The sequence below is a fragment of the Aquarana catesbeiana genome, linkage group LG03, assembly GCF_042186555.1.
Source record: "Aquarana catesbeiana isolate 2022-GZ linkage group LG03, ASM4218655v1, whole genome shotgun sequence".
In the NCBI taxonomy this organism is placed as follows: domain Eukaryota; kingdom Metazoa; phylum Chordata; class Amphibia; order Anura; family Ranidae; genus Aquarana; species Aquarana catesbeiana.
The window spans coordinates 731565032-731584192 of record NC_133326.1 but is presented as its reverse complement, the minus strand read 5'-3'; the positions used below and the strand labels follow the sequence as shown (position 1 = coordinate 731584192).

The following is a 19161-nucleotide window of genomic DNA, read 5'->3' as shown; positions in this document are numbered from 1 at the left end:
ACAGGACTACAGAACTCTTCCTCTTTTCTTCATCTTTATAACATGGGGGCGGTGTTCTGTAGATAGCTGGGAACCATGTAATTGAGAAGAGGAGGGGGCTGAGAAGGTTGGGTTCACTGAAGGGGAAGGAATTGAGAAGGATGAATGCACTAAAGTGGAGGGGCTTAAGAAGGATAGGTGCACTGAAGGGGAGGAGCATAAGGGGGATAGGTGCACTGAAGGGGAGGGGCCTAAGAAGGATAGGTGCACTGAAGGGAATAGGATCGAGTAGGATAAGTACACTGAATAAGTAAGACCTGAGATAGATTGGTGCACTGCAGAGGAGGAGACTGAGAAGGATAGGTGCACTGCGGAAGGGGGTTCTGAGAATAATAGGTGCACTGCAGGGGAGGGTTCTGAGAAGGATAGGTGCCCTGCAGGGGAGGGTTCTGAGAATAATAGGTGCCCTGCAGGGGAGGGTTCTGAGAATAATAGGTGCCCTGCAGGGGAGGGTTCTGAGAAGGATAGGTGCCCTGCAGGGGAGGGTTCTGAGAAGGATAGGTGCACTGCAGAGAAGGAGACTGAGCAGGGTAGGTGCACTGAGAAGGATAGGTGCAGAGGCGTAACTAGAACCTTCAGGGCCCCGGTGCAAGAAACCATGATGGGCCCCCCTTCCATCCGAGCCCCGGGCTTCCAATTTTGGCAGAGTGTCCATGGACATCCTCCCAAAACCGTGCTTCCTGCGTGACCCCTGGGACATGCATCCAGCGCAATCACATCGGCCCTTTACCATGTGATGTCAGCTGATCACATTTACACAGACTGGTTATCCACAGTCCTTTCCTCCCACGCTGTGTCTGTGTTAGGAAAGGACTGCCGTTAACTGTCAAGAATGTCAGTAAATTGTTTACACTGGTAATCAGTGCCCCAATCATCAGTGCCATCTATCAGTGCCCATCAGTGCTGCCTATCAGTGCCCATCACTTCCACCTACAAGTGTTACCTATCAGTGCTCATTAATGCTGCCTATTAGTGCCCATCAATTCTGTCTATCAGTACCACCTATCAGTACTCATTAGTGCCGCCTAACAGCGTCCATCAGTGCCACCTATCAGTACTCTTCAATTCTGCCCATCAAAGCCCATCAATACTGCCTGAGTTCTGCCTATCAGTATTCGTAAGTGCCTATCAGTACCACCTATCAGTGCCCATCAATGCCACCTATCAGTGCACATTAGTGCCTCCTATCAGTGCTGCCTATAAGTGCTCATCAGTGCCTTCTATCAGTGCTCATCAGTGCCGTCTATCAGTGCTCATCAGTACCTTCTATCAGTGCTCATCAATGCCTATCAGTGCCTTCTATCAGTGCTCATCAGTGCCGTCTATCAGTGCTCATCAGTACCTTCTATCAGTGCTCATCAATGCCTATCAGTGCCTTCTATCAGTGCTCATCAATGCCTATCAGTGCCTTCTATCAGTGCTCATCAATGCCTATCAGTGCCTTCTATCAGTGCTCATCAGTGCCATCTATCAGTGCTCATCAGTGCCCATCAGTACCTTCTATCAGTGCTCATCAGTGCCTTCTATTAGTGCTCATCAGTGCCGTCAATCAGTGCTCATCAGTGCCTTCTATCAGTGCTCATCAGTGCCATCTATCAGTGCTCATCAGTACCTTCTATCAGTGCTCATCAATGCCTATCAGTGCCTTCTATCAGTGCTCATCAGTGCCTTCTATCAGTGCTCATCAGTGCCATCTATCAGTGCTCATCAGTGCCCATCAGTACCTTCTATCAGTGCTCATCAGTGCCTTCTATCAGTGCCCATCAGTGCCTTCTATTAGTGCTCATCAGTGCCGTCAATCAGTGCTCATCAGTGCCTTCTATCAGTGCTCATCAGTGCCTTCTATCAGTGCTCATCAGTGCCTTCTATCAGTGCCTTCTATCAGTGCTCATCAGTGCCTTCTATCAGTGCTCATCAGTGCCATCTATCAGTGCTCATCAGTGCCCATCAGTACCTTCTATCAGTGCTCATCAGTGCCTTCTATCAGTGCCCATCAGTGCCTTCTATTAGTGCTCATCAGTGCCGTCAATCAGTGCTCATCAGTGCCTTCTATCAGTGCTCATCAGTGCCTTCTATCAGTGCCCATCAGTGCCTTCTATTAGTGCTCATCAGTGCCGTCAATCAGTGCTCATCAGTGCCTTCTATCAGTGCTCATCAGTGCCTTCTATCAGTGCCTTCTATCAGTGCTCATCAGTGCCGTCAATCAGTGCTCATCAGTGCCTTCTATCAGTGCTCACCAGTGCCTTCTATCAGTGCCCATCAGTGCCTTCTATCAGTGCCCATCAGTGCCTTCTATTAGTGCTCATCAGTGCCTTCTATCAGTGCTCATCAGTGCCCATCAGTGCCTTCTATCAGTGCTCATCAGTGCCGTCTATCAGTGCTCATCAGTGCCTTCTATCAGTGCTCATCAGTGCCGTCTATCAGTGCTCATCAGTGCCTTCTATCAGTGCTCATCAGTGCTGTCTATCAGTGCTCATCAGTGCTGTCTATCAGTGCCCATCAGTGCCTTCTATCAGTGCTCATCAGTGCCGTCAATCAGTGCTCATCAATACCTTCTATCAGTGTTCATCAGTGCCTATCAGTGCCTTTCTTTCAGTGCTCATCAGTGCCTTCTATCAGTGCTCATCAGTGCCTTCTATCAGTGCTCATCAGTGCCCATCAGTGCCTTCTATCAGTGCTCATCAGTGCCTTCTATCAGTCCTCATCATTGCCTTCTATCAGTCCTCATCAGTGCCTTCTATCAGTGCTCATCAGTGCCTTCTATCAGTGCTCATCAGTGCCTTCTATCAGTCCTCATCATTGCCTTCTATCAGTGCTCATCAGTGCCTTCTATCAGTGCCTTTATTTCAGTGCTCATCAGTGCCTTCTATCAGGGCTCATCAGTGCCTTCTATCAGTGCTCATCAGTGCCTTCTATCAGTGCCTTTCTTTCAGTGCTCATCAGTGCCTTCTATCAGTGCCCATCAGTGCCTGCTATCAGTGCCTTCTATCAGTGCTCATCAGTGCCTTCTATCAGTGCTCATCAGTGCCTTCTATCAGTGCCTTCTATCAGTGCTCATCAGTGCCGTCAATCAGTGCTCATCAGTGCCTTCTATCAGTGCTCACCAGTGCCTTCTATCAGTGCCCATCAGTGCCTTCTATCAGTGCTCATCAGTGCCCATCAGTGCCTTCTATCAGTGCTCATCAGTGCCGTCTATCAGTGCTCATCAGTGTCTTCTATCAGTGCTCATCAGTGCCGTCTATCAGTGCTCATCAGTGCCTTCTATCAGTGCTCATCAGTGCCGTCTATCAGTGCTCATCAGTGCTGTCTATCAGTGTCCATCAGTGCCTTCTATCAGTGCTCATCAGTGCCGTCTATCAGTGCTCATCAATGCCTTCTATCAGTGCCCATCAGTGCTCATCAGTGCCCATTAGTGCCTTCTATCAGTGCTCATCAGTGCCATCTATCAGTGCTCATCAGTGCCTTCTATCAGTGCTTATCAGTGCCCATCAGTGCCTTCTATCAGTGCTCATCAGTGCCTTCTATCAGTGCCTTCTATCAGTGCTCATCAGTGCTGTCAATCAGTGCTCATCAATACCTTCTATCAGTGCTCATCAGTGCCTTCTATCAGTGCCTTTCTTTCAGTGCTCATCAGTGCCTTCTATCAGTGCTCATCATTGCCTTCTATCAGTGCTCATCAATGCCTTCTATCAGTGCTCATCAGTGCCCATCAGTGCCTTCTATCAGTGCTCATCAGTGCCTTCTATCAGTGCTCATCAGTGCCTTTCTTTCAGTGCTCATCAGTGCCTTCTATCAGTGCTCATCAGTGCCTGCTATCAGTGCCTTCTATCAGTGCTCATCAGTGCCTGCTATCAGTGCCTTCTATCAGTGCTCATCAGTGCCTTCTATTAGTGCTCATCAGTGCCTTCTATCAGTGCTCATCAGTGCCTTCTATTAGTGCTCATCAGTGAATGCTATTAGATTCCATCAGTGCCAGACATCACGGCTCTGAGCGGAGATCGTGTGTCATAGAACAGTAGCACAGATACACCGGCGGCATTAATGTTCTATTTGCCCGTCCTTCCTCGAGAGGACACACAGCTGATCTCACGGCTCCCTCTTCTCCCCCCTCCCCTCTCCTGTGTGCTCCGCGGGCAGTCTAGTGTGAAGCTAAAGAGCTCACATCACATTTCCCGCGGAGCACACAGGAGAGGGGAGGGGGGAGAAGGGGGAGCCGTGAGATCAGCTGTGTGTCCTCTCGAGGAAGGACGGGCAAATAGAACATTAATGCCGCCCAGGGCCGATCCTACCCGGGGTGCGAAAGGTGCTTTGCACCCAGGCGCCTGCAGAGGTGGGGGCGCCGAAGAGCCAGACTTCTCCCCTCCCTCCTTCTCTCCTTGTGAGTGTCTGTCCAGAACTCCAGTGTGAGCGTAGGGCAGCCCGTCCAGCCTGGCAGTGCTCGAGGGAGGGGCGCTCCTCTTCCTGACACGAGGGTTCTAGTCAGTGGCTGCTGATGTGTGGGAATGAATTCCTCACACTGGGATCCCGCACTGTCTCCACCAACTCCAGTTGGAATGCCTCCCCCTCCCATCTCTATCTGGGGCTGCACGGAGAGAGAACCGAGGTGATCACAGTGTTCAGTGTGCTGTGTGTGGGAATGGTATCCCCAGCACACCTTAACATGTGCTCTGGGCTGCCCCTTTTAGGAGATGTTTTATGGTATGATAGATTACAATAGGATACACAGGCCCTGTCCCTTCCTGCACCTCAGTAGTTCATTTACAGATGTGATGTATAATGAGATGTACTAAGAGCCCTTTCCCACTGACAGTGCGGGGGCATCGGCGCTACTTTTAGTGGCGCTTTACCGTCGCTTTAGAAAGTACATTAACCCCCACTAAAGGGTTCAAAGGTGCAACTGCTGAGGCGCATTGCAGGCACTGCCCATTGATTTCAATAGACAAGGGTGCTTTAGGAGCGTTGTATACACTGCTCCTAAAGCGCCTCAAAGAAGCTACTTGCAGGAATTTTTTGGATGTCGTGCCAGTGCTCTGCTCCAGTGTGAAAGCATTCGGGCTCTCACACTGTGATTGTAGATAAGGCTTTTTCCAGGTGCTATTTTTAACACTAAAGCACCTGAAAAATGCCTCCCGTGTGAAAGGGGTCTAATGGACCATCTCCTGTACTATGTCTGCAGTCTCTAACCATCTCCTGTACCATGTCTGCAGTCTCTGACCATCTCCTGTACTATGTCTGCAGTCTCTAACCATCTCCTGTACCATGTCTGCAGTATCTGATCATCTCCTGTACTATGTCTGCAGTCTCTGATCATCTCCTGTATTATGTCTGCAGTCTCTGATCATCTCCTGTACTATGTCTGCAGTCTCTAACCATCTCCTGTACTATGTCTGCAGTCTCTGACCATCTCCTGTATTATGTCTGCAGTATCTGATCATCTCCTGTACTATGTCTGCAGTCTCTGATCATCTCCTGTATTATGTCTGCAGTCTCTGACCATCTCCTGTACTATGTCTGCAGTCTCTGATCATCTCCTGTATTATGTCTGCAGTCTCTGACCATCTCCTGTACCATGTCTGCAGTATCTGATCATCTCCTGTATCATGTCTGCAGTATCTGATCATCTCCTGTACTATGTCTGCAGTCTCTGATCATCTCCTGTATTATGTCTGCAGTCTCTGACCATCTCCTGTACCATGTCTGCAGTATCTGATCATCTCCTGTATCATGTCTGCAGTATCTGATCATCTCCTGTACTATGTCTGCAGTCTCTGACCATCTCCTGTACTATGTCTGCAGTCTCTGACCATCTCCTGTACTATGTCTGCAGTCTCTGATCATCTCCTGTACTATGTCTGCAGTCTCTTACCATCTCCTGTACTATGTCTGCAGTATCTGATCATCTCCTGTACTATGTCTGCAGGCTCTGATCATCTCCTGTACTATGTCTGCAGTCTCTGATCATCTCCTGTACTATGTCTGCAGTCTCTGATCATCTCCTGTACTATGTCTGCAGTCTCTGATCATCTCCTGTACTATGTCTGCAGGCTCTGATCATCTCCTGTACTATGTCTGCAGTCTCTGATCATCTCCTGTACTATGTCTGCAGTCTCTGATCATCTCCTGTACTATGTCTGCAGTCTCTGATCATCTCCTGTACTATGTCTGCAGTCTCTGATCATCTCCTGTACTATGTCTGCAGTCTCTGACCATCTCCTGTATCATGTCTGTAGTATTTCTGGGGGCTCTTTCTAACAGACTCTCTAACAGAAGCGCTCTCTGTCTCCATCAGATAGGACCCCCTCCAGGTCCCAATAAAGTACTCTTGCTTCTCTTTCTGTATTTTGTTTATTGTACCTGTAAGGATCCCAGGGTAATGAAGACTTTGTGGTGGAGCATCTCTGTGGTTGAGTCATTGCCATAGAAATATTTGTAAAGGGGAGGAGTTACTAAAATGACCACGCCCATGTGGGGGGCGCCAGAAATATTTCTGCACCCAGGCACCTGTGACCGTAGGATCGGCCCTGATGCCGCCGGTGTATCTGTGCTACTGTTCTATGACACACGATCTCCGCTCAGAGCGTGTGTGAAGAGCAACCCCGCTGGGCCCCCCCCCCCCACAGTGGTGGAATGCCAGGCCCCGTCGCAACTGCAACTGTTGCGACCCCGGTAATTCTGCCACTGCATAGGTGCACTGAAGAGGAGGGTTGTGAGAAGGATCGGTGCACTGAAGGGCATAGGATTGAGTAGGATGAGTACACTGAATGAGTAGAACCTGAGAGGGATTGGTGCACTGCAGAGGAGGAGACTGAGAAGAATAGGTGTACTGCAGGGGAGGGTTCTGAAAAGGATAGGTGTACTGCAGGGGAGGATTCTGAGATGTATAGGTGCACTGCAGGGGAGGATTCTGAGAAGAATAGGTGTACTGCAGAGGAGGATTCTGAGATGTATAGGTGCACTGCAGGGGAGGGTTCTGAAAAGGATAGGTGTACTGCAGAGGAGGATTCTGAGATGTATAGGTGCACTGCAGGGGAGGGTTCTGAAGAGGATAGGTGTACTGCAGAGGAGGATTCTGAGATGTATAGGTCCACTGCAGGGGAGGATTCTGAGAAAGATAGATGCACTGCAGAGGAGGAGACTGAGAAGGATAGGTGTACTGAAGGGGAGGGCCCTGAGTAGTATGAATACAAGTGTGAAGAGGTCTAAGAAGGATAAGTGCACTGCAGAGGAGGAAACTGAGAAGAAGAGGTGCACCACAAAAGAGGAGAATTAGAAGGCTAAGTATACTGAAGAAGAGGGGCCTAGGGATTTGAGAAGGATGAGTACACTGAAGGGGCCTAAAACGGACAGGTGAACTGCAGGGGAGGGTTCTGAGAAGAATGGGGACACTGAAGTGGAAGAGAGTAAGAAGAATGGATGCAATGTAGGGTAGGGGACTGGGAAGGATAGGTGCACTCCAGGGAGGAAGGTGAGAAGTATACGTAGCTCCCAACTGTCCCTGATTTCGAGGGACTGTCCCTGATTTGGAGCAATGTCCCTCTGGCCTCCTCATTTGTCCCTCATTTTGGTCTGATCTATATAGATGTATATAAAATGCACTATTTATCTTTCAAAAAGTGTTTCCCAGTGTTAAATCTTTCATCCAAATTCTAAATTGCTGCATTTCTAAATTTTAAAAGCCAATATAAAGGAATAGTAGTGGTAAAAAAAAAAGCCCTTGTGGATTTAATTTACCTTTTTTGGGGGGTTAATTCCCCTTTAAGTGGGTGTGGCAGGGGGCGTGTCCTATGCCTACATACGTTTGCTAGTAAGTGTCCCTCATTCCCATCTCAAAATGTTGGGAGAAAAACAAAAAGAGAGGAGCGCCTAAGTAAAAAGTTTATTTCAGTTAACAAGATAAAAAGTAGCCACTTACATTCAAAAACACAACGGTGCTCTAGGCAGGTGGATGTGTGTCAGAGGAAAGTGTTATGGGGGGGGGGGGGGGGGGGGAGCCGGTTCCCAAGAGTGTCTCAAATCCGTGCTGCAATACGGCGGGAGCCGGGATGGAACACGGCCTGTCCTGCAGAGGAGAGGAGCAGCCAACCCATGGAAACAGCCTGTGACGTCAATGACTGTAAAGAACACAACGCGTTTCAGAGCATGCGCAAGGTCTGTGAGGCGCATGCGCGCTCCTTTCTCAAGTGTAGAGATAGGGGAAAGGTAAAACAATATTTATAAGCGCCATATGCTGACTGAAGGAGCACTCAGCTGGCTAAACAATCAACAATGGATGTTGTGTACCTCGGGCAATGAAGTTGGAATGAAGCTGAGTGCTCCTTCAGTCAGCATTTTCTTATATGTTTCACATGATTCACTCAGATTATTTCAATATCACCATACCATATATGATCTCTTATTTATTTTGCTTCGTTAGTTCTGAGCGCCAATATCTTTCTATTTTTCAAAATGTTGGGAGGTATGATATAGATGAACTGGAGAAGGGAGGGGGACTGTGGAGGATGGGTACACAGAAGGGGAGGGGGACTGTGGAGGATGGGTGCACAGAAGGGGAGGGGGACTGTGGAGGATGGGTGCACAGAAGGGGAGGGGGACTGTGGAGGATGGGTACACAGAAGGGGAGGGGGACTGTGGAGGATGGGTACACAGAAGGGGAGGGGGACTGTGGAGGATGGGTACACAGAAGGGGAGGGGGACTGTGGAGGATGGGTACACAGAAGGGGAGGGGTCTGGGAAAGATACTGAAAATGGCCTTTATTCTTAAAGTGAACCTGTCACAAACCGGGGCAGTCCAATCTGACTATACAATGAAATACCCAGAGTCCTCCTCCTTCAGTGGATGTGTTCTGTAGATCCAGACAGCTTTATCTACATCCCAGCTATTCCTTTACCCTCCTCCTACAACTTCCTATTCCAGAATCGGAACTGTCTGCTCCTCTACGTTTTTGTCTAAATAACAAGTTTTCTTTCCATTTATTTGGAGCAGCAGTTGGACAAATTGTATGTATTTATTCTGATCAGAACAAAAAAAAAAAAAAAATTGTATCCATACAGTATATACACTTCATCTATCAGAAGAATATGAGACATAGGTGAATATTTGTTTATTTTTCAGCAGGTGGCGCTCTTTTAACCTGTAAACCTTCCATCCTTAGCTGTGCTAAAGGAAACTCCTCTTATTTACACAACTCATATTTTCATTACAGCAGTGACTCCACCCTTACCATGGCAGTGACTCCGCCTTTGTCAGGGCACTGCCTCCACCCTTATCACATGAAAGGAAGTTTCAATCAGACAGACCAAGTCTCAAAGCAGGCAATTGAACTCTGGGAGTCCTTTGTCATGGGGTCAACCTACAGTATCTCACAAAAGTCAGTACACCCCTCACATCTTTGTAAATATTTTCTTCTATCTTTTCATGTGACAACACTGAAGAAATGACACTTTGCTACAATGTAAAGTAGTGAGTGTACAGCTTGTATAACAGTGTAAATTTGCTGTCCCCTCAATAACTCAACACACAGCCATTAATGTCTAAACCGCTGGCAAAAGTGAGTACACCCCTAAGTGAAAATGTCCAAATTGGGCCCAATTAGCTATTTTCCCTCCCCAGTGTCATGTGACTTGTTAGTGTTACAAGGTGTCATGTGTGAATGGGGAGCAGATGTATTAAATTTGGTGTTATCGCTCTCACTCTCTTACTGGTCACTGGAAGTTCAACATGGCAAAAAAAAAAATAAATAAATTTGTTGCTCTACATCAAGATGGCCTAGACCAGTGATATGCAATTAGCGGACCTCCAGCTGTTGCAGAACTACAAGTCCCATGAGGCATAGCAAGACTGACAAACACAAGCATGACATCCAGAGGCAGAGCATAATGGGACTTGTAGTTTTGCAACAGCTGGAGGTCCGCTAATTGCTTATCCCTGGCCTAGGCTATAAGAAGATTGCCAAGACCCTGAAACTGAGCTGCAGCACAGTGGCCAAGACCATACAGCGGTTTAACAGGACAGGTTCCACTCAGAACAGGCCACTACATGGTCCACCAAAGAAGTTAAGGTCACGTGCTCAGCATCATATCCAGAGGTTGTCTTTGGGAAATAGATGTAGGAGTGCTGCCAGCATTGCTGCAGAGGTTGAAGGGGTGGGGGATCAGCCTGTCAGTGCTCAGACCATATGCTGCACACTGCATCAAATTGGTCTGCATGGCTGTTGTCCCAGAAGGAAGCCTCTTCTAAAGATGCACAGCAAAGCCCGCAAAGTTTGCTGAAGACAAAACAGATTAAGGACATGGATTACTGGAACCATGTCCTGTGGTCTGATGAGACCAAGATAAACTTATTTGGTTCAGATGGTGACAAGTGTGTGGGGGCAACCAGGTGAGGAGTACAAAGACAAGTGTGTCTTGCCTACAGTCAAGCATGGTGGTGGGAGTGTCATGGTCTGGGGCTGCATGAGTGCTGCCGGCACTGGGGAGCTACAGTTCGAGGGAATCATGAATGCCAACAGTGGCAGCTGGTGTTTTTTTGTTTGGGGGCATTGTGGCTGGTGACATTGGATAAGACAAGGGCATTGCAAGGACAGATTAGGAATGCCTGGGGTGTCTCAGCCAATGGGCAGGGATTTTCTTGGGTCCCTTGGCCTGCTGGGAGATCTCTCTCTCATTAAAATACGAAACTAGCCTACCTAAGTGGACAGGGTCAGTGGACGGTGTCAGTAGGGCCCATAGAGGCCTCCATAGAGCAAGCCGCTGCACATATTGTCATCTCCCAACACTATCCACTTTTGGACTCCTCTCTCTTGTTTTAACCTGCTCCCTCTCCTGCCATTTCTCCCCGCACTGTCCTTTATTTGCACCCTCCCTCCCCCCTACATTCTCCATCCTCTCTGCACTCTTGATCCTCAAAATGTGGAACAAGTCATTTTTAAGAGTAGGAAGCCTAAGTGAGGACTCAGTGATGCATAAAAGGGTCAGTATGAGTCATGATCCCCATTAGTCTTCTATTTAGTATCCTTAGTATCCTGTGGCCCTATACACCCAGCCACAACTTCTGTCAGGGGCGAGACAAGGGGCTGCCACATGAGACCCATGATCTAGACATTTAGAGCCCCTAGAAAAGCACCAAATCATACCATATAACGGTCTATAAATAAGCAAAAGACCATATTAAATGATCATTTTCTTTTATTTCTCAACAGACAATACATATTGCGGCATTTTTAGAGACTTCACAATGAGCACTGTACACACAGCAACTACAAGAAGACTGACACACCCGACAGCCACCAACAACCAAAGCTCTGTGGGGGTGGACTCTTCCTTCATCACTGCAGCTGCAAGGTCACTTTGTTTTGGTCCAATCACAAGCAGAGGTCCCAAGGTGGTCACCGACTGTTCCTCTTCCATGTTAGGTTCTGCAGGAGAAACATTGGAGGATCAGGAAGCACATACATATCTATACAATGCAACTAAGGGCTTTCAGGTGACAACTCAACTCCTACTCAAGTGTGCAGAGGTGGTGTCCACTGTAGACCCTCATGAATCAATTATGTTAACCAATTGAGCACTATGGGGGAGAGGATGGTTTGAACCCTCAAGATTTGCATTGCAAAGAAAAGTCTATGCAGGAGATCTACCTTCCTGTTCTAGTTCTGAAACAAGTGAGGGAAACATCTCTATGGGAATAGAAGCAGCACTATGAAGGCCATCCAGGTTCTAGCCTTCCCCCTTCATTGCCACCCAGGTCCCTCAGAACCCTGGTGGGTGCAAGAATCAGTACCAGGTTGAATAACCCCAACCAGTCAGGACCCCACCCACCCCCCCCTGTTGTAATGCAAGATGCAGATGTGGCCACACCATTGTTGTATGCAGCAGCTGCATGGTTAAGACTCACCATCCAAGGCTTCCCTTTTCCCAAAGGCTCTCGGTCGTCCAAATCGGCTCCTTCCTCCTGCAGTCAAACCAGTAGGGTTGCTACAGGTGCCTGGTGTCTCACAACACTGGCAGATACTGCTGGGGCCCTCAACTGCAGACCAGCTAGAGAAAAAAAAACAAAAAAAAAAAAAAAAAAAACAAAGTATGTATGACAACCTGTGTTTAGAAGATGCACTGGGAGCTTGGTGAAAGGCCAACACTATAGTTAGACATTTACCTTGAAAGGACTTAGGGCTAGGGCTGCCACATCATCCCTTTAATCCAGGACACATTACACAGGTTCTGAGGCGGATTTAATGCAGATAAGGCACCAAGTTTAATTACCACCATAATCAGCCACAGAACCTGTGTAATTAATGTGTGTCCTGGATTGAAGGGATGATGGGGGTCAGAGGAATGCCATTCATTTGCAGGGATTTCCTCTCACCTCCGGTCTGGCTATGGGACAGGAAGTGAAGGCAAATCTCTGCAATGGTACACAGGTGAGAGAAAAAAAAAAAAAAAAAAAAAAAAAAAGGGGGGGGGGGGGGGGGAGCAGCGATCCATGGACACCCAACTGGCATTTTAAATAGTCTCACCTGTTTGTGGCTTTACTATAGGAACAGGCCTTGTTAATGGGATCTGGGACCTGGGTGGCAGCAGCAGCTCTCAGGTAACAGGTCAAGTAGATCTGGAATATAAGTTATTAGGTTAAATATTCCTAGAAGGCAACAATTTGTGCAAACAATTCAAACAGTCCTCACCAGAGATGCATCATTTCCTAGGAACCGGAAGGCATCCACCGTGAACTGTAGAGTGTTTGTCTGGACCCTTGGAGTGATGAAGGCTGAGGAGGCATCAGCTTGTGTTCCATCCACCAGACACCTGCGCAAGATGGTCAATTACAATTTGGGTCACATAGAAACCCAACCCTGCCCCCCAAAAAAAAACCCCACACAACCACATACCCATTGTTTGTAATGATGTCGTAACGTGGAGAAGAGGTGGCATCAGGAGATATGGTGGCCACACAGCGGTCCACATACAGGATCATAGCAATTTGGTCGTGAGTATCCACAGAGGCCTGTATGTAGAGAAGATCCCCCAACTGATAGATGGGAGAACTTCTGGGACCACTCCAGTCCTCTGTATACATAAGGAAAGGGGGATTAGTAAAAGGCCCAACAATAACCCCTCCCTCCTGATCACCCATCTTCCTCACCAGTCATCAGGACCAAAGAGAAGGACAACCTTTCTTCTAAAGACACGGTGGTGCTGAATGGAACCCACGTTGGCTTAATGGCCTGGCTGCTCACATTACCATGCCTACACAGAACAGGATCAAGGTCAGTAATGAGTCAACAAATGTAATGTCACAAATTCATATTACTCTTTTCCTGACCATTACTGACTTGGAGTACAGGGTCAAATCCTGGTTACAATGAAACGATCCAGCAAGTTACTAAAGGATGGCTGTCTGGTTGATTCCATTCCTGTTGGACAGTGACCAAATGAAGCCAGATAGTAAAGCCATCAATAGGACAGGATCCCTGAACTTTTAAGTTACCAGGAGCAGCTACTATATTTGTCCTCAGATTCTCTTTAGAACCTTGTTATATCACCATCTCTGTGATTACCCCAACATTGCCAAAAATAAATAAAAATATAAATATATTAGATTCCAGGGACAATAAAAGGGAGTCCCGCAATCTTGACCACAAGGTTCTCTATAGTTCAGAAACTCAAAGTAATCCCACCATTGTCAGTGCAGATCCTTCCATGATCACACTTCGTAAGAGGAAATTTATCATTACTGCAGTAGAAGAATTAGCTTATAGGCACAGACACCAAGTCCACAGATTCAAGAGAAGTTCAAGTAGCTAAAGTAACTAAAACCAACACTTGAAGCCATAATGTCAATGTTGCACCCTCTAGTGTGCTAGAAGAATAGTACAAGTTTGAGAGTAGGTAACATTTCCAGGCTTGGCTGGTCCAGGAAGTGCAAACAAGTGATGTGCTGGAAGAGAAGTCTGCAAGCAAGGAAGTGCAGGGGGAGAGAAGGAGATTGTATATACTGTGGTGTATATAGTTGGTCCCTCTATTGACTCAATCTAGGCAACTCAAATTCCCTATCCAAGTTATAATTCTTTTCAATAAAATACAAGGAAAAAGCACAAGGACTGCTTTTATGTCTCTGGAAAAAGTGTGCCTGGCTGGACAACAGACTGACTACTACACTCGGCAGCCCATTTTGATGTAGGGGCTGCCAACACACCCCTAACCAGGAAAGGCGATACATGAAAATCTCTTGGCAAGGACAGAAGGCAGAAAAACCCACCTAGGGGTTTAACCTTCCCCCACTCTGGCCAAACATATTGACCAGATGCTGAACACCAGCTGGGACCTGCATGGCACCCTAGTGTAATCTGATCCAGTAGTGTTGACTCACCGGTAGTAGAAGCACATTATGGGGACCACAGCTGCGTTGGTTCTGATGATTGGAATGGAGGAGGTTGGGCTGTAGGTCAGGTTGGTGGTGTAGATTAGCCAGTCTTGAGTCACCTGTGCAGAGAAGAGAATGATACAGACTTACAAACATGGAAAGCTGACATTTAGTCCATTTTCTGAGACCAGGCCCCCCCCCCCCCCCAACCTGCATTACAAATCGGGGTTTAGTTTGCACGCATTTTCTATATTCTGGGTGTTCAATGCTCCCCTATGCAGTATAAACATGCTTTAAAGGGACAGGATTTTTAGGGTTAAACACTTCAAAGTGAATCAAATGTTTACACGCAGGGTTTGCTTGTAGGGTCATGCATGTGGAATTTTAGTGGCTTGCTAGGTAAATTGACATTCCAGAAATTAACCTAGTATAGCCCTCTCCTCTTCTGGAGTGTACAATTAGTTTGTGCTGGCCCAGCTCCTCCACCTCTTCCTACATAAACCTCATGCAGCCATCAAGGGAGAAGTGGCAACTCCAAGTCTGCTGACATGATCGCACCCAAGATGGCGGCACCCAACAGCAGTCTCCACAAAAGTAAACCTGAATGATAAAAAGATTTGTTGACCTGGTGATTGGTCTTCCAAGAATCAGTCTACAAAGGCAAGTCTTCAGTCTGCTGGCACCTACTTAAGTGGTTGTAAACCCTTTACAACTACTTTATAGGCTTGCCTGTAGTATAATTAGGCTTACCTGTAGCTACACTGGATATCTCCTAAACCTGCACGGTTTAGGGGATATCCCTGTGTTTGCATGTGCCGATGTCATCGGCACTGAAGCAATGACACGCACGTGCCGTTGCTTCAGTTACACTGTGCCGTTACTGGTGGCTCTCGCAAGTGATGTAATCACGGCTCTAGCCAATCACAGCACCGGAACAATACCCAGAAGTAACCCCTAGGAGAGATGTTGGCCGCTGGAGCGGTGAACGAGAACCACTGCGGGGGCTTTGATATAAGGCAAGTAATTCATAATGAGCTAGTATGCTATGCATACTAGCTCATTATGCCTTTGCAGGGTTTTTTTCCTCTCTCCCCCCAACCACTTTAAAGTAACCCCACAACAGAGTTCCCACTACCTGTCCAGCTACGCATACAATGATCCCTACTAATGGTCTGGAGAGTCCTCTCCCATCAGACACTGCTGGTGGTTCTCCACCTGTACCTAGGGTGACCACATTTCCAAACTGCCATTCAGGGACACCCCGCCCCCCGAGCCCCCCCCCCCCCGGAAGAATGGGGGGACAGCAGCAGGACGGAGGGGGGGGGACAGCAGCAGGACGGAGGGGGGGGGACAGCAGCAGGACGGAGGGGGACACGGAGGAAGAATGGGGGGGGGGAACAGCAGCATAACGAAGGTGGACATGGAGGAAGAACGGAGGGGGACAGCAGCAGAACGGAGGGGGGTGAGGGGAAAGCAGCAGAACGCACGGGGAGTGGGGGGGGCCAGCAGCAGGATGGAGGGGAGTGTGGGGGGACAGCAGCAGGATGGAGGGGGGTGGGGGGGACAGCAGCAGGATGGAGGGGGGTACAGCAGCAGAATGGAGGGGGAGTGTGCACTGCTCACTGTAAGTGTAAAGTTACACTAACCTGGAAGTTTGTCTGGCGGCGGCGGGCGGCAAACTCACGGACTTCGTGGGCGGGAGGACTCGGAGACTGGACAAGTTGAAGTCGGGCAGGTCGGAGTCGGGTTGCGCTGCTGGCAAGTGCTGCTGCTCTCTGCTGCACCGGCTGCTGGATAGTCGGCGGCCCCGGGACTGGCACTGACTGGGCACAGGGCCACAGGCTAGTAAGTGGCTGGCTGCCTGGGCCAGGCTGGCAGCTGCTCTCTCTATCTCTCGGAGCGGAGGACAGAGGCGCGCTGCTCAGCTGTAGCCGTAGGTCACTGCCCAGTGCCCACAATGTGCCTGACTGCCCACGTGACGGTGTCCGCTGACGTCACTGGTTGCTAGACGCGGGGCGGGCGGCCCTAGCCTAGCAACCAGTTAACTGTAAAGCATATGATGATGTGTGTTTTACTGTTACACAGTTTATTATTATAAGGGTGGCGGTGTCGGACTGGTGCTGGCGGTGTGTTTTTTTTTCCCCATTCCGGGACACTGTATTGTCCCGGAATGAAGGTGCCCGGGACACGGGACGAAAATCTGAAATAAGGGACAATCCCGGGCAATCCGGGACACGTGGGCACCCTACAGCCTGTACCCCGCATTCCAGATCCCTACCAAACAGTATGGTTGAAAAGGGGTTTTGACACAGATCTGGGCAACTACAGAGGGTACTACCAGTGCTGCAACATGGTGTCCTCTGACTGATCAGCAATCTGATATGCATAACTTCTGTCCTTGGTGTGGGCTTTTTTTTTTTTGGGGGGGTTTCGTGCGGAAGTGTGCCCCCCCCCCCCCTCAAACGAGAAGGGACCCCATAGGAACTGTGTTTAAAGTGAAGGGAAACTTTGATAAAGTGGCATGGGTTAGAACCCCCGTTGGGTTTTTGTTTATCTGTATTCTATGGGGACACCTGCTCTGGTAACAGCCAGGGATTTCCTCACTTACTGTTGTGGCTATGAGGCAGGAAGTGAAAGGAAATCCCCCAATAGGACAAAAATAGCAAAATTCCCAACAGAGGTTTTAGCTCTCCCATAACCTATTCAAAAGCATTGTCTTCACTTATCTTCATCTTCCCAAAGTGGAGCTTTAAAGTTCCGGTACACCCCCTCCCCTACTCGCAAAGGGGAGGCCATATGAATCAGGCCTTGAAGGGATGGTACAAGTCTTACTCAGGTAAGCAGAGATTTGAATTCTACTCTGGCTGGTGGGGAAGTGAGGGGGAAAGTTAAGAGTGGATGGGCTGCAGCAATATATTACTGGAATTTTGGGGGTTGTTAATCCTTATCAATGGAACATCAGCTACAGGGTCCTTAGGAACAAGCTGGTTCCAGGTGAGGCCAAAAAAAAGCATCAGAGAAGGTTCTATACACAAGACTACTGGAAGATGAGGACTTGGGAGGGGAGAGACACTATGGGACGCCATTGACTAGAATACATGGACACAGGGGAACATTTGAAGATTACCTGCACTGTGTTGCCGCAGTCCTGGAGGTTGATCTGGAAGGTAACAGTGGTGTCTGTACTCTGGGGGTTGGGTTTGCAGCTACGGGGCCCCAGGCTCAGGTCAGAAGGTTGAACCAGCTTCCCAATCCTATAGAAATCCCTCTGAACATTGACCACCATGTTGTCCTCTCCACACTGGATGCTGATAGGGGAGGTCCCAGGCTGCGGCAGATCTCGTGGAACCCCTCCAACACGACCAGCAAGTGAACCCCTAGGAGCCCCAACACCCACAACAGGGCGATTAACATTCCAGTCTCTTGAGCCCCATCTAGAAGAGCCCTGGCCAGGTAGAGCCCGCTGGTTGCTCCTCCACCAATCTGACTGGCGGCCATGTCTCACCAAGACTCCATCACAGCCAAACCCTGACCAAAAAGCCACAGCCAGGAGCAGCACCCAACAACCCTTCATCAGAAAACCCATCCTGTCCAGAAGAGACCTAACACAATGAATGAGGGAGAGAAAGAGCTGTCCTTTATACCCCTCCCACCAACCACTGATACCCCCAGCTGGGGCCAATCATCACCACACCCAATGGCTGGGACTATACATGATGGATAGGAGATGGAACCAATAATGGATGTCACCTCATCCCACTGGAGATCCACCGGAGAAGATGACTAGATTCATCCTCATACTGGAATCAAATAGGAGAGACAGGTCCACATGGAATGTGCTACACAAGCTGCATGGAGAAGAGGAATCTCACAAGGATACACAATGATTGGATCACATACAACTGATACTACACCATACTACTAGTGTCACTCACACCAACAGGAGAGATTTATTGTAGGGCTCAATAGAACAGGGATGGTGGGAACCCCTCATAATGAGCACAGCAGGTATACAGACCCGGGAACTCAGCACAGGGATGGTGGGAACCCCTCATAATGGGCACAGCAGGTATACAGACATGGGAACTCAGCACAGGGATGGTGGGAACCCCTCATAATGGGTACAGCAGGTATACAGACCCCAAAACTCAGCACAGGGATGGTGGGAACCCCTCATAATGGGTACAGCAGGTATACAGACCCCAAAACTCAGCACAGGGATGGTGGGAACCCCTCATAATGGGTACAGCAGGTATACAGACCCCAAAACTCAGCACAGGGATGGTGGGAACCCCTCATAATGGGTACAGCGGGTGTACAGACCTGGGAACTCAGCACAGGGATGGTGGGAACCCCTCTTAACCCCTTAAGCCATTAAACCATTTGGCTGCCCAAAGACCAGAGCACTTTTTGCGATTCGGCACTTCGTCGCTTTAACTGACAATCGCGCGGTCGTGCGATGTTGCTCCCAAACAAAATTGAAGTCCTTTTATCCCCACAAATAGAGATTTCTTTTGGTGGTATTTGATCGCCTCTGCAGTTTTTATTTTTTGCGCTATAAACAAAAAAATAGCGACAATTTTGAAAAAAAAGCAATTTTTAAACTTTTTGCTATAATAAATATCCCCAAAAAATATATATAAAAAAAAACATTTTTTCCCTCAGTTTAGGCCGATACGTATTCTTCTACATATTTTTGGTAAAAAAAAAAAATCGCAATAAGCATTTACTGATTGGTTTGCGCAAAAGTTATAGCATTTACAAAC

The 19161-nt window shown here is 48.3% G+C and overlaps 1 protein-coding gene across 1 annotated transcript; it reads right to left on the bottom strand.

Annotated features, from left to right (window-relative positions):
• Positions 1-11223: 11223 nt before the first annotated feature.
• On the bottom strand, positions 11224-17981 carry LOC141134951 (zona pellucida sperm-binding protein 3-like). The gene is made up of 8 exons (XM_073624385.1): positions 17523-17981; positions 14402-14514; positions 13175-13278; positions 12921-13098; positions 12717-12837; positions 12552-12643; positions 11933-12075; positions 11224-11453 (listed from the first exon to the last, which is right to left on the bottom strand). The coding sequence occupies exons 1-8, from the start codon at positions 17979-17981 to the stop codon at positions 11224-11226; spliced, it is 1440 nt and encodes a 479-aa protein (XP_073480486.1).
• Between the last annotated feature and the right edge of the window lie 1180 nt (positions 17982-19161).

Bases quoted from the DNA above. Each gene is read 5' to 3' on its own strand.
- LOC141134951 (XM_073624385.1), bottom strand. From the start codon at position 17,981: ATGGGTTTTCTGATGAAGGGTTGTTGGGTGCTGCTCCTGGCTGTGGCT. The intron at 14,515-17,522 runs GTAATCTTCAAA...TTCTCTGCACAG, and splicing joins ACTGCGGCAACACAGTGCAG to GTGACTCAAGACTGGCTAAT. The intron at 13,099-13,174 runs GTGAGGAAGATG...TTATGTATACAG, and splicing joins CTCTTTGGTCCTGATGACTG to AGGACTGGAGTGGTCCCAGA.